This window comes from Lissotriton vulgaris, chromosome 2_1 (assembly GCF_964263255.1).
Source record: "Lissotriton vulgaris chromosome 2_1, aLisVul1.2, whole genome shotgun sequence".
Lineage (NCBI taxonomy): Eukaryota > Metazoa > Chordata > Amphibia > Caudata > Salamandridae > Lissotriton > Lissotriton vulgaris.
The window spans coordinates 166,253,143-166,268,341 of NC_141687.1; the positions used below are offsets into that span (position 1 = coordinate 166,253,143).

Here is a 15,199-nt window from a genome sequence, read left to right on the forward strand (position 1 = left end):
GTGGAGATAAGGTATTTCTCATTAACGGGGGACAGCGATCTTGACCTGCCTGACCTCATGGACTACAAAAGGTACAACAGTGAAGAGGGGCTCCTAAAGTCAGATTTCCACGTCAAAGTCTGTTTCAGCACCAAGCTGGTTTTGGAGTCTGCTTCAGAGGCTATTTCAACTCCCAAGTGTATTTTCTGGAAACTATAGGTCAAACCAGCATCGGTGGGTGCAGAGATTTGATGCCTTTCGTCAGAGGCTTTTCTGGTGCCAAGGTGTTCTTTAGGGGTTGAGAAGGCATGTGGTCTAGAACCGGACCAGAGTGTTGGTGCCTTGTGTGGCTTTGCTGAAGGGCTGTCAGACTCATTATGGAGCGGTGCTCGACCTCAACAAAAGGGAGCTTATCAAATCGGTCCCTGAGGGGGCTGAACTACTAGTGAATGTGGTGGAATGATGGTGATAGGGGTTGTCCTGGGGCCATGGTGTGGACATAGTGGGAGTTCTTCCATCTTCAAAACTAGTTCAGCACCTCGGGGATCTCCCTGCACCTGTTAGATGTGTTAAGGTTTGGCTCTTCTTCCTCATAACTAATGGGGGCTAAAATTGTCATCTTGAACTCGGAGTCTCTCACGTCAGTATCTAATGGCTCTCTTGCACTACAACACCTTGCATGTTGAATAAGTGAACTCCTCGCCAGGTCCAACTGCAGTTGCTGCACTGGTATTGTCTTATTCCATTGTTTGAACTGAATCATCCATACGGGACACCGAAGGTGCTGTTGAAGATCTTCTGTCTCGGAGCTGGCACTGGAGCGTCCGAACAACATCCCCAAATAAATCTGAGGTCATTTTTGTCCTAATACATTGTCAGCTAAGGGGAAGTTCCCAAAACATCTTCAGACCGAACAGTTATTTGAATAAAAACAAGTTGCGAACGTTCACACCAATAATAAATGGCAGGAGTTAGCACAGCGTGTTTATCAACAGCCACACACACTAAAAACATCTAACAGCTACCTCTGCAATCACAAATAATAGGACCTTGACATTTCACTGCCACCTGCAACAAAGAACAGCAGCAGCTGTAGGGAGGTGTGAGTTTTGACCAGAATACCTGGTGAGGACTTTCTTGACTAAAGTTAATGATTTCAGACTAAAATTAAGTAGTTAGTGTATAGTCACCTATGTTAAGGAGATCTAGATATCCTAGTAAACATAAAACCTCTTTCTTCAATCACATCTGAACACCGATGCTGTGGCAGCATCAGATTACATTGTAACCTTATGGATATGTAAAGATAAATGGGTTTGTCTCATTACCCTGAAAGATTTTGTACCTGAGGTTTTCCCTAGAGAAAAAAAGGTCACACCTCGTTGATGGGTTCTTTTGGTGACATACTGTATTAAAGGTGCTAGAAGGCAATAATAACCAGGCAGTGGGAGTGCAACAGGTACTCACCGATGACTTGAAGTATGTGCTCTCAGGATTTCCACTGGTGCAGATGCCGGGGTCTGAAGTCTGCAAAATGAAACAATAATGTACCGGTTCTGGAACATAGGGGTAGAACAGACTCCACTTAAGGGTAAGGCCACCTATACTACAAGTGGCAGGAGAGGCACTGCCCCCTTTAGGTTGAAACTATTTGCTCCTTCAGGCTTGGTGGCGGGCAAGGTATTGGCTGGGTTGGTGGTTTCAGTTTGAAAGAGAAGGATGAACATGTCATTGCCTGGATTCAGCAGCCATGCCCTAAGTTAATCCATCAATGAAGTGAAATTTTTTGGTGCCTCCATTAATTCTTTGAACATCGGAGATAGGCAGTACACACAGTCCTGTGAAGGTTCATAGGCAATGCCTGAAACAGATATGCGTGTGCTTCGCCAACAATAGTTGAGCGACAAGAGATGGCATGGTTAATTGTGTGTTCAAAATCTATTGTCATGGAATGGGGCTCTTGGTCTCTATGGGTTTAGAGGCACAGTGTGGGTCTCCTTCTACACGGTGTGCAACCCTCTTCGCTTCTCCACTGACGTTTGAAGCCTGGATGGTTTGGGACTGGAACTGCCCTTCTTGGTCTTTCAACCCATCTGCATTCCCACAGATTAGCTCTTAGTGTGCTAAACTGTGTGCTCACACATGTCTTCCATTTCCTCCTTTGATCCTACAATAGAAAGAGACATAGGTTGGTTAAGGTAACATACACACATTGAGTTGTCAACCAAACCTTCCATTCTACCACCACCACCCATTCCCTCTACCTTTGCATACACCATCTGTCCACATGCTCATCCCAACTTGCGGTTAGCCATCTGTCTATCCTCTTGTCACCATTCCAACGACCATTGATCTTCGGAGCACTGTATCCATTCAATTCTGTATCGTCTTCTGCATATTGAGCTGCCAATTATTACACCACGTTACTACACAAACACTTCCCCATCCAATCACCCACTCACACCGTCATTCAAAAGTGACAAGGTACTTTAAAGTATTCTAAACAATATTAAACCCCTAAAAATGAAAATGGTAAAACCTAAAAAGAAATAGTAGGGAGGAGGAATGGAGTGCTCTGCGCACTTCTAAGTGTGGATGTCTCTTTGGAAGGCCAAACAGATATGCACATTTAGGTTTCTCTATCCAGCTGTATTCTACAGCCTGGTGGAGAAACGGCAAAGAATCCCTGTGCCTGAGTGGAGCGTCAAACCAGCCCACTTCCAGCACTGCTCTCATAGCATGAGAGCAGCGTATGTATTAGATGGGGGGGTCTGTCCCAGGGACTGCCAGGAGCAGCAGGAGAACTGAGGAACCCAAAAGTGTGAGGGTGCCGGCATGGTCAGGTAAGCTTTTTTTATTTTGTATTAATTCAAACCCCTCCTCTACCTCCGCCGCTGCCCTGCCGCCCCCACTGCATATTGGCAGGAGCTGCGGCTGATGATTATATATGTTAGTGCCCTATGACCCCTTCCGTGCTCGCGTTGGCCAACGGCCGACGCAAGCACTACCTGCTGGGTGATGGGCACGACCGTTGCCCGACTCGGCCCCGCCCACTCCGTCGAACGCCCGCATCGCGGCGGAATGTTTGCTGCAGTAAAGGTGATAATATAACAGCTGGTGATGCAGGCGGGTAGTTTATGACTTCAATGAAGATTCCTAAGATGCAGAACCAAGACTTAAGGAACTTAACCTTTTCGGCTGTGAATGACATTCATGTTGCATCTCTATATATAATGGGTCCGCACTGTTCCTTTCCTTGGACAGTGTCTCCCCCTGCACCACTATTGGCCCCAAATGGTTTCCTCTTTGCGTTTGTTTGGTTTCTTTTGTGTTTCTCCTCTATAGTCTAATATGTTATCTGGTGTACGTGACGTCAAAAGAGCCCACACATTTCTTCAAGATAGAATAGAATAGAATAGAAGCCATTTATAAAGCGCCTGGTTACTCAAAAACAGAGTGTCCCCGCGCTGAAAACCGCAAAGGAGCTCAGAGGAATGAACACAGGAAGAACGGACAGGGCAAGGGGGGGTGAGGAGGTTAGATGCGGGGAAAGAGGAAGGTTTTCAATTTTCCTCTAAATCTTATTTCAGAGGGTTCCATCCGCATCTCGAGACGGAGTTCATTCCAGCCCTTGGCAGCCAAGTATCTGAACGAGGAGCCACCCATCTTGGCTCTAGTTATCTTAGGGATTTTGAACAACATCGGGCCAGAAGATCTAAGATTCCTGGTAGGTCGATGTATAGTGAGTAAACTGTGCAGATAACCTGGACCGGTGCCATGGGCTATGCGGTGGGCAAAGCATAGGGCCTTGATTTTAATTCGCTCCTGAATGGGGAGCCAATGGAGTCTGGACAAAGCCAGTCTCCCTGAGGCTCTTCGAGGAAGCTTGAGCACAAGGCGCGCAGCGGCATTCTGTGCGCACTGGAGTTGGTGGATGCCCTTCTTGCTCAAACCCAGTAATAAGGCGTTCCCATAGTCCAGATGTGGGGTGACTAGGGCATGGACAATGGTCTTTCTTGAGTCCATGGGAAGAAGATCTAGTACCTTCCGAAGGACCCTCAGTACGCTGAAACATCTTGCTGTGACTTTGTTCACATGAGGTTTATATGACAAGTTAGAGTCCAATGTAATGCCCAAGTTCCACACCGAAGCCACAGGGCAAGGCAGACTGCCCAGTTCCGCAGGCCACCACATGTGGGACCATGTGGAAGAGGATTTTCCTACCACCAACAGCTCAGTTTTGTCGCCATTAAGGCGCAGACAATTGTTGTTCATCCAAGCTGCCACGGAAGAGAGGCAGTTGGAGAAATTGGTGGCATCTTCTCTGTGTTCGGCCGTCAGTTTGAACACCAATTGGGTGTCATCAGCATAGCTGACAATGCCCACCCCATAAGTCTCTACTATGCGAGCCAGGGGTTCCATATAGATATTAAATAAGGTGGGGCTCAGACTCGAGCCCTGAGGGACCCCATGGCTCGCCTTTCTAAGAGAGGACTTAAAGGGGGGGCAATGCAACTGAAAGTTTCTATTGGCCAGGAAGGACTCCAGCCATGCAAGGGCTGACCCCTTTACTCCCATTCCAGATAGCCGAGACAGCAGCGTTGAGTGCAGCACGGTGTCAAAGGCTGCACTTAGATCTAATAGTACCAACGCTGCTGTCTCTCCCTCATCCACTATGCGCCTAAGACTCTCGGTGGAGAAAAGTAGGGCTGACTCAGTAGAGTATCCAGCTCTAAACCCTGATTGAGTAGGATGTAAGAGCGAGTGATCTTTCAGATAACTCATGAGCTGCCTATTCACTACCTTCTCCACAATCTTGGCACAAAAAGGGAGGAGGGATATGGGGCGAAGATTCTGGAGTTGGGAGATGTGGATGTTGGCCTTTTTTTTCAGGGGGATTACTTGGGCAATTTTCCAGGCATCTAGTACCTTACATTCCTTGAAGGACAGTGATACAATAAGACTGATATAGTCAATAACTGTAGACTCCATGACTCCTCTGCAGCGAGTCGGTGGGCATACATCACTCGGAGAACCGGATTGTATGCTGTTAACAATGCTGAGAAGCTCTTGTTTCTCAGGAGTGACGAAGCACGTGAGACCAGGGGTCCCTGTGTTGCTATTGTTGACTTCTGCTGATTCGCTAGAACTGGACTCATTTTTTGTGAAGGTGGAATGGATTGTGTCAATCTTGTTAACAAAAAAGTCAGCAATGGAGTCACATAGTCCTTTCGAATACGTGTCCTGAGCTTCAAATCTAGTAGGAATAGTAAGTTCTTTATAGATCGAAAACAGTTCTTTGGTAGGATTATCCGCTGAGTCGATTCTATTTTTGAGATGGCAGCTTTTTTCCAATCTCACTAATTTATGATATTTCTGGAGTTCAGTCTTATATAGCATTTTATCCTCGAGTTTGTAATGTTTTCTCCAGTTGCGCTCTAGAGTTTTACATCTGGCTTTGGCTAGTTTTAATTTTTCAGAGAACCATGGAGCGGTTTTAGACTGCCTGGCGGGGGGCTTGGATGTCGAAGGGGCTATCTCATCTAGGGCATTGGACAGCCAATTTTCACAATTTTCGTATGCTTCTTGCAGAGAGTTACTTAGCAACGGAGGATTTTTTTGGAGAGCAAGTCTAAAAGCTTCTTGGTCAAACTTCTTCCAGTTTCTTCGTTTAAGGGAAGGGGGTTTAAGGATTCTGTTATCTGTGAGTGTATTATCTATCAGGAACGGAATGACAAAATGGTCAGACCAAATTATTTTTACCGGAGGGAAGGCAGTGATGCCTTCCCAGTTGGCAAAGATGGGGTCCAAGAGATGGCTGTGTTGGTGTGATAGGGCAGTAGATTGTAGATTCAGTCCCAACGACGCCAGTGCTGTGGCCACCTCCTGTGCCTCTTTACACTCCCTATCCTCAAAATGGAGGTTTAAGTCACCTAAAATTATAAACTTTTTGTAACGAAGAGCTGGTTGCGTGATATAATCAAGAAGATTACTTTCTAATTGTCCAGCTGCTCCAGGAGGACGATATATCAACAGGCCGTTAATGATGTTTCTCGGTCCGAGTTTGATGGTAAATAGGCCGCTTTCACTGTGTAGTATATTGGCTTTTGTTAGGGTGCATTCTAGCTCAGTTTTATGAACGAGGGCGATCCCTCCTCCTCTTTGTTTGTGTCTGTCTAGACGCAATAGACAGTAGCCAGGGGGGGGTAGCTTCCAGCGCTTCTGGGGCAGACTCCTCATCCAACCATGTCTCAGTTAGAAATAGCACTTCGGGCTTATTGCTAGTAATTAGATCGTGTATTTCCAATTTGTGTTTTTTCACCGACCTACAGTTGAGTAATAGCATGTTAGGTTTAGCTAAGGGCAGTGTATTGCTTTTAGGTGATGAAAACGTGTGGTTACAAAAGTCGCATGCGGTAGGTAAACTATCGGCTGGATAGTTATGATCACAGCCAATGGCCATTTTGGAACGTAGAACAAGAAGCTCCTGTTTCGAGTAAAGCACGAGGTGCCTTACCGGTTCCGGGACAGACATCAAGTGGAGTCAGAGGACTTAGAGGAGTCGCCCCGCGCCCTGGACGGGCTGGACTCTGGCTTGACTCCGGCGCGAATACGGCGCGCCCGCTGAACGCGTCCGCTGCGCGGAGTCATAGCCGTTTGTTTTTATACTGTTTCCTCTCGCCCCAAGGGAGAAAGCCCTACCCAAGATGACTGCCGCACTAACTCTGCCCGAGCCCCAGGTCAAACAGCCCCAAAATCGGCCGGACCCTCTGGGGGAGGTAGCGCTAGGTGTGGTGAGTACAGACTAGTCAGGAATTAATTTTAAAAACGAAATTAAGTCTTCACCCAAAATCGGAAAAGACAACAGCGTCGCGATAAATCCGCACGCTTAGTGCAGTGTGGGGGAAAGGACACAGAGGGCAGTGCACACAAAGAATAATATTTTAAAAACAGCTCAAGAGAAGGAGTAAAAGTAACCGCCCGGCTCAAGCCTCAGGCGTCAATTGCAGGATTCTCGCGAATAGAGTCCTTCTAAGATAATCTTTCATAAAATTTCACTTTTATTAATTTGCTCATAAATTCATTTGTGATGCACTTGTGCAATATTTCTTTCATGATGAGCATTACACCAATCCCCATCTCTACATATGTCTGAAACAGAGACATTTCTTATTCATACCATGGTACCCTGCTTTCCTTCTTGTGCAGTGAGCTTTGGGCCTTCCTGAAAGTTAGAAACATAAGCAAATACGAGCCACTATGCATCTCGGGAGTGCACAACCCCTGTCCAACATGAGCATATTTTGAAAACAAATGTTTTCTCCAGATAAGACCTCAGAACCCTTTAACTATCTAATGCGTGCAGAGCCCTCTCTGCTTGTAGATGGGTCAGGGAAGAAAGTTTGAAAGGTACCAGTTTGATTAATGTGGAAATCAGACACTGCCTTGGGTAAGAATGAATCTTGAGTTCTCAAAAAACCCTACTAAAATGAAAGGGAGTAAATGGTTCTTCTGCTGGGAAAGCCTGTAACTCGCTGACTCTTCAAGCCAAGGAGACAGCAATTAAAAAGGCAGTTTTCCATGAGAGATGATGCAGTATTGCTCTATGAATAGGCTCAAAAGACAACCTCATCAATCTTGAAAGTACCAGGTAGAGATGGCCTTTTCACTGGTGGAAAAACCTTCTTCAGTTTTTCCAGAGAATCCCTAATTACTAGAATTGTGAAGAAAGAACTTGCTGTGAGGATTTTCTATGTTGATAAAGCAGCCAAGTGGACTTTTCTAAGAGAGTTTTGTTGTATTTATTTGGCTAGAAGCAGCAAGTAAGATAGAAGTACTTGGCATGAAATAGGATTGTGACCTTTATTGTGGCACCATATGCAGAATCTCTTCCAATTTAGTGAGTAGCATTATCTAGTTGATGTACATTTAGGTTTTTTAAGACTCTCCATGCATTTCTGAGGATGATTTTGATGTCTGTTCTGCCTGTTAAAAGCTATGCAGCCAAAATCTAAGGACTGTAGGCTCTGGTGTTGATTTGGCATTGAAGTCTGTTCGGAAGATCTGGTCTATGATGTGTGAATGATTGAGCTAGGAAGTCCAGGTATCACCACTGTTTTTTTATTTTGGATTTGAGAAGCTTTATAATCCCCAATGGTACAAGTGGGATTGGACGTGAAGTTGTAGACAAATAGTGATAACCAACTGACAAAAAGGAATATGCTACTTACAAGTATGCAGCTGTTCTTGGCATGAAGGGCTGCGGACATTCATATATGTGCATAGATCGCCGCCTAGTGTTGGGTCCGGATGATTGCACCTTGTTGTCCTGGAAGAGTCTTCGAAGTATCACGACATAGGTGACTCCACCCCTAGACTACAGTGCGCATGGGAATCTTCTCCATCCTCAGATTGTTTGCCGCCATTGTGGCAGAGATGGAGATAGTAAAGTAAGAGATGGCCATGCAAAAGATAATGCTGCAGCTGCTACAGGCACTGGGGAGGAGGGTCGGCGATATGAATGTCAGCAGCCCTACATGCCAAGAACAGATGCATACTGGCAAGTAGCATATTCCGTTCGAGGCATGTGGGCTGCTGAATTCATATCTGTGCTTAGACTGAATAGCAGTATCTCCTCTAGCGGTGGTTACCTGTGCCAGCTGCAGCAGTTTGAAAAAGAGTTTTGAGGACAGCCTGGCCTACAGCAGCTTGCTGCTTTGCTTGCACGTCTACACAGTAGTGTTTTGTGAAGGTGTGTATGGTAGTCCATGTGGCTGCTCTACATATGTCTGCAAGAGGAATATTCCCTAGGAAAGCCATGGATGCCCCATTTTTCACGTAGAGTGTGCTCTCGGGGGGACAGTTAAAGTGCGTTTAGCCTTTTGATAGCATATTTGAATGCATTTAACGATCCATCTGGCTATTCCTGACTTTGATATTGGATTTCCTTTATGTTGTGGTGAAAAAGCAACAAATAATTGCTTTGTTTTCCTAAATGATTTCGTTCTGTCCACATAATAAAGCAGAGCTCTCTTTACATCCAGTGTGTGTAGGGCTCTTTCAGCTACTGACTGGATTTTGGAAGAACACTGGCAGTTCTATTGATTGATTAATATGGAAGCTGGATATGACCTTTGGCATAAACTTAGGGTTTGTTCTAAGAACCACCCTGTTAGCATGTACTTGCATGAAGGGTTCCTGAATTGTTAATGCTTGTAACTCGCTAACTCGCCTGAGTGAGGTAACGGCAATTAAGAATGCCACCTTCCACGTTAATAATTGCAGTTCGCATGAGTGTAGAAGTTCGAAAGGAGGACCCATAAGTCTGGTAAGTACTATGTTTAGATTCCAGACTGGGGAAGGTGGGTGTCTTGGAGGGATCACTCTTTTAAGACCCTCCATAAAAGTTTTTAGTGCTGTTATTCTAAAAAGTGAAAGGTGTTGCCTGTTTTGAAGGTATGCTGCTATAGCCGCCAGGTGTAGTCTTATGGAAGAGTACGCTAGGTTGCATCTTTGAAGATGCAGCAGGTAACATATAATATTCTGTATGGAAGCATCTAAAGGGTTGATTTGATTATTGTTGCAGTAAATAACAAGTCTCTTCCATTTAGCTGCATAGCATGCTCTTGTAGTTGGTTGCCTTGCCTCTTTAATGATGTTCATACAGTCTGGGGCAAGTTAAGGTATCCAAATTCTAAGACTTCAGGAGCCAGATCGCTAGGTTCATCTGATTGGGATCTGGGTGTCTGATTTCTCCATGGTTCTGAGTTAGAAGATGGGGTGCGAGGCGCAGCCTTTGATGAGGAACTACTGAAAGTTCCAGGAACGTTTTAATGTAATGTAATGTAAACTGGTATTTGTACCACGCAGCTATCACTCCATGGAGCATCTTGGCGCCTATACTGATCAGAATGATCTGGATGATGGTCAGATTACTTTCACTAGTCCTCCTAAGATGGTTATACTAGAGCTCTGGCACAGGTGTCAGGGAGATTGAAAATCCAGGTCTTTAACGCCTTAGATTCTCGTTCCATGGCACGGAGATGTGGGGGTAGTTTAATCCATGAATTAGACCCTAGGACTGGCAGAGATTTGCCACCCCTCGTGCTGAGTCTAAAAGCTGGGAAAGTCAGCAAATTAACATTTGAGGACCTCAAAGTCCGCAAGGGGTAATATCGGGAGAACCTCCTTTGTATATACTTTGCTCCTTGAGAGTGGAAAGCTCTAAAGGTAATAAGCAGGACCTTGAAAAGGACCCGTTTGATCACCGGTAGCCAGTGCAAAGTATTTAGCGCGGCTGACGCCGAAGATTTCACCACCTTAGTAGTTTCCGCAAACAGGCTGTTGCAGTAATCAAGTCTCGACGTTACGAGAGTGACCGCTACCATTTTCCTTGCTGCCAAAGGCAGAAGGTCGAAGAATTTCCTTAGTCCTTTGATGACATTAAAGCATGTACCTGCTACTGATAGTGCCTGCTGTTTAAATGACAGAGCGGTGTCAAATTTGATACCTAGGTTGCGTGCCGTACTGGTTGTATGCGGCGGTACCTCTGCGTTTTCCGGCCACCATAACTTGGGGACAAAATCGCTTTGGGGGCCCATTAACATGATTTCCGTTTTGCCAGTGTTACATTTCAGGTGGATTTTCCCATCCAATCAAATGTAGCCGTCATACAACATTTGAGATTTTCTTCCCAGTCCTTGGTATCTTTGTCAAGGACTAGGATAAGCTGTGTATCGCCTGCGTACGCTACAACGTCTATGCTATAAGACGATATTAGCCTAATCAGAGGGGTGGTATAAATATTGAAAAGTGTCAGGCTTAGACTGGATCCTTGCAGGTCTCCAGTCGTAAGTGTTTTTTTCTTTGAGCAGAAGTCTCCTAGGGTGACTACTTGCCTCCTGTCACTTAGGAAGTACTTAACCAAATCCAATACCATTCCTGTTATGCCAGATGTTGCTAGTCGGTCGATCAAGATGGTATGCGAGACTGTGTCGAAGGCTGCAGACAAATCTAAAAGAATCAGGACAGCCTTCTTACCCTGATCCAGAGCCATTCGGATGGTATCGGTAGTAAACAGGAGAGCTGACGCTGTGGAGTGTTGGGCTCTGAAACCTGATTGATTTGGGTGCCAGGCTTGGCTGTCTTCAAGAAATTTGGTGATTTGTTTATTTACAAAAGATTCAGTTATTTTGCATAACACTGGGAGAAACGAAATCGGTGGCAGATTAGACAGCGTGGTGGGGTCAGGCAGTTGTTTTTTCTGCAATGGTTTGACAGCCGCCAATTTCCATTCTAGGGGAATACTTGCCGTGGACAATGACATATTTATGATAGTGTTAATTACAGGATTAACCGTATCTGCGAGTTTATGCACAAGCAGAGGGGGGCAAGGGTCAAACGGCAACCGTGACTTGGTCGCCAAAATGGCCTGGTGGGTTTCCTCCAAACTGATTGGCCGGAAAGTTGCCAGCGTATCAGAAAGTGTGCTCACCGTGTTTCTTTCTTCCCCTAACTCTTTATCGGGGATGACAAAGTCCTTGATAAAGCCCTGTACTTTTTGTTAAAAAAAAGTCTGCAATTGTGTTACTGAGGTTTTCAGATGGAGGAATTTCCTGCAATAGTATTTTGGGGTTGTTAAAGTCCTTTACTATCTTAAAAATAAATTTGTGCTTATTATTCGCCGCTTCTATTGCTTTCGTATAGAAGTTGACTTTGGCCTTTTTAATAAGTGCATGATATTGACATCTCGCTAATTTGTAGTTACCACGTTCCTCCTCCTGGTATCCTTTCCGCCACGTTCAGCCATGGGTACCTCTCTTTGTTTCTCTTTAAGCGGCTGATCGAACCATGGGGCGGATATTCTCTTATGATATGGCCTATTTTTCACAGTGGCAGGCCCAGCTTTATCCTAAAGGGCAGCCATCCACTCCCCATAACAGTTATTATCAGTGTCCAAATTTCCTGTCATTAACGGTTTACAGTCGATGGCCAACGAGATCAGGTCTGGATGGTCCGCGATGGCTTTCCAGCCTTTGTTTCTGGCCTGCGTATTCTTTCCTAACTTCTTGCTCTTCTCACCACATCCTAATGGAAGGTTAAATGGGACCAGTGCGTGATCCGACCATGTCTGGACCATAGGAGGGTTGACATTAAGTGTACCAAGATTGGAGCAGATGCAGTCTAATATGTGCCCTGCTCTATGAGTAGTATTCAGGGTAAGTATGGATAAACTTAATACCTCCATTGTGTCTTTAAACAAGATTACTGCCGGATCCGTAGAGGAATCCAAGTAGAGGTTGATATCCCCCAGTAACGTGAAATTAGACCATCTTAATGCCAGGTACCTCCCCTATACTATTCTTTATTCGGGCCTGGTGGACGGTAGACTAGGGCCCCTGCGAATGTGAAAGTGTCCTTGATCTTAATACGGAAGCCAATACATTCCGCTCCTTTGATGTCTTGAAGTTAGTCTATTGAGTAACTCAGGGTGTCCCTATAGATTATTGCTAAGCCTCCACCCCGTTGATGTTCCCCCTATACAGCCTTTGTATAAGGTAACCTGGCGGTAGTGCATGTACAATATCCGGGTTGCTCCATGATTTTAACCACGTTTCTGTGATAGAGACAATCCAGGTCACTTTCGATTAACATGTCATAAATGTGCAATGCATGTTTAGACCTTGCATTAATTAGCCCCCCCATGCAATCTTTTGGTGCCCTCTACCACTGATGAGACTTGCGAGTATGGGAACATTTTTTTTACAGTCCCGGCAACCTACAGGTCCCCTCCATGAGGAAAGATCTAGTAGGGCCTGACAGGCCTGGGGGCTTGTGTTTAGTGATAATATTATATCCCTACTATATTTCACAGTATTTTGCGTGATAGTTTGTGGACGAGCAGCATTTCTGGCCCTGCGCCCGGCCGAAGCGCGGACGGGCGCAGACGGGCTTTCCTTTAGCGCTCCTTCGGCGCAAGGGAGGCGCTTCCGCCATGGGCGTCCGCTGCGCGGAGACATGACCGTCTAGATTTATGCTGTCTGAGCACGCGCCAGATAGCCTAGTCCGCCAACCAGCGTGCCTCCCAAGATGGCCGCTGAAGTTTCCAGGCAGCCTCAGAGGACCAAAGCAACCCAGCACCTACTCAGCTGAATGGGGTTGGTGAAGGCGGCAAGATGCGGCGCTATTTAAAAAGGTAATAGAGACATTTTTAAAATTACAAGATATATTTTTCAAACATGTGCAAATATCGGCTTCCTCCTCAGGAGGGTGAAAAATTATACTAGGGTTAAAAAGAGCAGATTTTACAAATCATGTGCAGCTATAGCAGCTCCCGGCTTCCGCCTCAGGAGGGTGAAAACTTGTGAAAGTTGTGTACCATGGCTGTCTCGCCCATGTGGGAGCAACTAGGATCAGTGAGTGTGACTGTTGCCGCAGTTTGCGTGCCACCAGCGGAATCAGTGGTGCTGGGGGAAAAGCGTACGCAACTCTGCCTGACCAGTTCATCCATATCGCATTGCCTTGTGACAATGGATGTGGGAACCTGGCGGCAAAGTACTGGCATTTTGAGTTTTCGTTTGTGGCAAACAGGTCTATCTCTGGGTGCCCCCACTGCCTAAAGAATGGTTGTAGAACTTGGGGGATGAATCTCCTATTCGTGTAGTTGCTGGCTGTGTCTGCTGAGCAGGTCTGCAATCTGATGGTCTTTCCCCAGAAGGTGTTCTGCCAGGAGAAAGATATCTTTTGGAATTGCCCACTTCCATATGCTCTGTGCTAAGTGGGACAGTTGTGGAGAGAGTGTTTCTCCCTGTTTCTGGATATAGTACATTGCTGTCCTGGTGTCTGTCCGGATCAAGACAGTCTTGCTGTACAAGTATTTTTGGAATGCTTTTAGGGCTAGGAATATCTCTAGCAACTCTAGTTGGTTGATATGCAGTTTCTTTTGTTTGTTTGTTCAGAGCCCTTGTACTGTGTAGTGAAGGAGGTGGGCTCCCCAGCCTGTCAGTGATGCATCTGCTGTGAGCACTAGTTGTGGAATCGGCTCTTGGAACAGTCGCCCCTTGGAAAGGTTTTGTGGGATTCTCCACTGCAGAGAGTTGTGAGCGCGACTGTCTACCAACACTAGGTCTTTTAGTTGTCCTTGAGCCTGGTTCCAATGCCGTGCTAAGCATTCTTGCAAAGGACGCATTTGAAGTCTGGCATGGGGACAATGAATATGCATGAGGCCATCATGCCTATGAGTTGCATGAAGACTCGAGCTGGAAGAGAGTGATGTGGCAGAAATTTGCAAATGAGCATCTGCATGCTGGCTATCCTCGCTGAGTTTGGGTATGGCTTTGCCACTGAGGTATCTATAGTCGCTCCCAGATATTGTTGTATGTGGGATGGTTGTAGATGCGATTTTGGGTAGTTTATGGAAAACTCTAGGCTGTGTAGCAGCTGGAGTGTCCGAGACGTGTCTCTTGCACACTGTTGGTACGATTTTGCTTGTATGAGCCAATCGTCCAGGTACGGGAACACATGGATGTGTTGCCTCCTGAGATGAGCAGCTACTGTGGCTAAGCATTTTGTAAACACTCTTGGAGCAGTGGTCACCACAAAGGGGAGAACCTTGAATTGGTAGTGTTGACCTTCTATTGTGAACCTGAGATATTTCCTGTGAGCTGGATGGATGGGTATGTGAAAATACGCGTCCTTGAGGTCCAATGTTGCCAGGAAGTCTCCTTGCTGTAGCAACGGGAGCACTTGCTTTAATGTGATCAAATGGAAGTGCTCCGACAGTATGTATTGATTTAGGGGTCTGAGGTCCAATATTGGTCTGGGGGAACCGTCCTTCTTGGGAATAAGGAAGTATAGGGACTATACCCCTGTCCCTTGGTGTTGGAAAGGGACTGGCTCTATGGCCCCCTTTTCCAGCATGCATTTCACCTCTTGTTGTAGTAGGGTGATGTGTTCTTTGGACATTGGACGGTGCCTGGGTGGTATGTTTGGTGGGGTAGAAGTGAGTTCTAGGCAATAACCATACTGGATAATTTGTCTCACCCACCTGTCTGTGGTAATTGCGTTCCAGACAGGTAGGAATTGTTGGAGTCTACCTCCGACCGGTGTTAGGTGGTCTGAAGGTAGTGTAATGAAGTCACTGTTTTGTGGCAGTGGAGGCTCTGGTGTTGTTGCCTCCACGTCCTCTTCTCTTATTATTGTTGCCCCTATAACCTCCTCT

At 45.9% G+C, this 15,199-nt stretch overlaps 1 protein-coding gene across 2 annotated transcripts in view; it reads right to left on the reverse strand.

The window, feature by feature from the left end:
* The window catches only part of RNF43 (ring finger protein 43), a 515,152-nt gene that overhangs the window by 20,535 nt on the left and 479,418 nt on the right, over positions 1-15,199 (reverse strand). For both annotated transcript variants that reach the window (XM_086954645.1, XM_086954646.1), the window contains exon 9: positions 1,447-2,146. In XM_086954645.1, coding sequence (XP_086810771.1) covers positions 2,103-2,146 — 44 coding nt within the window. In that variant the 3' untranslated portion in view covers positions 1,447-2,102. The remainder of the gene's footprint in view (positions 1-1,446; positions 2,147-15,199) is intronic.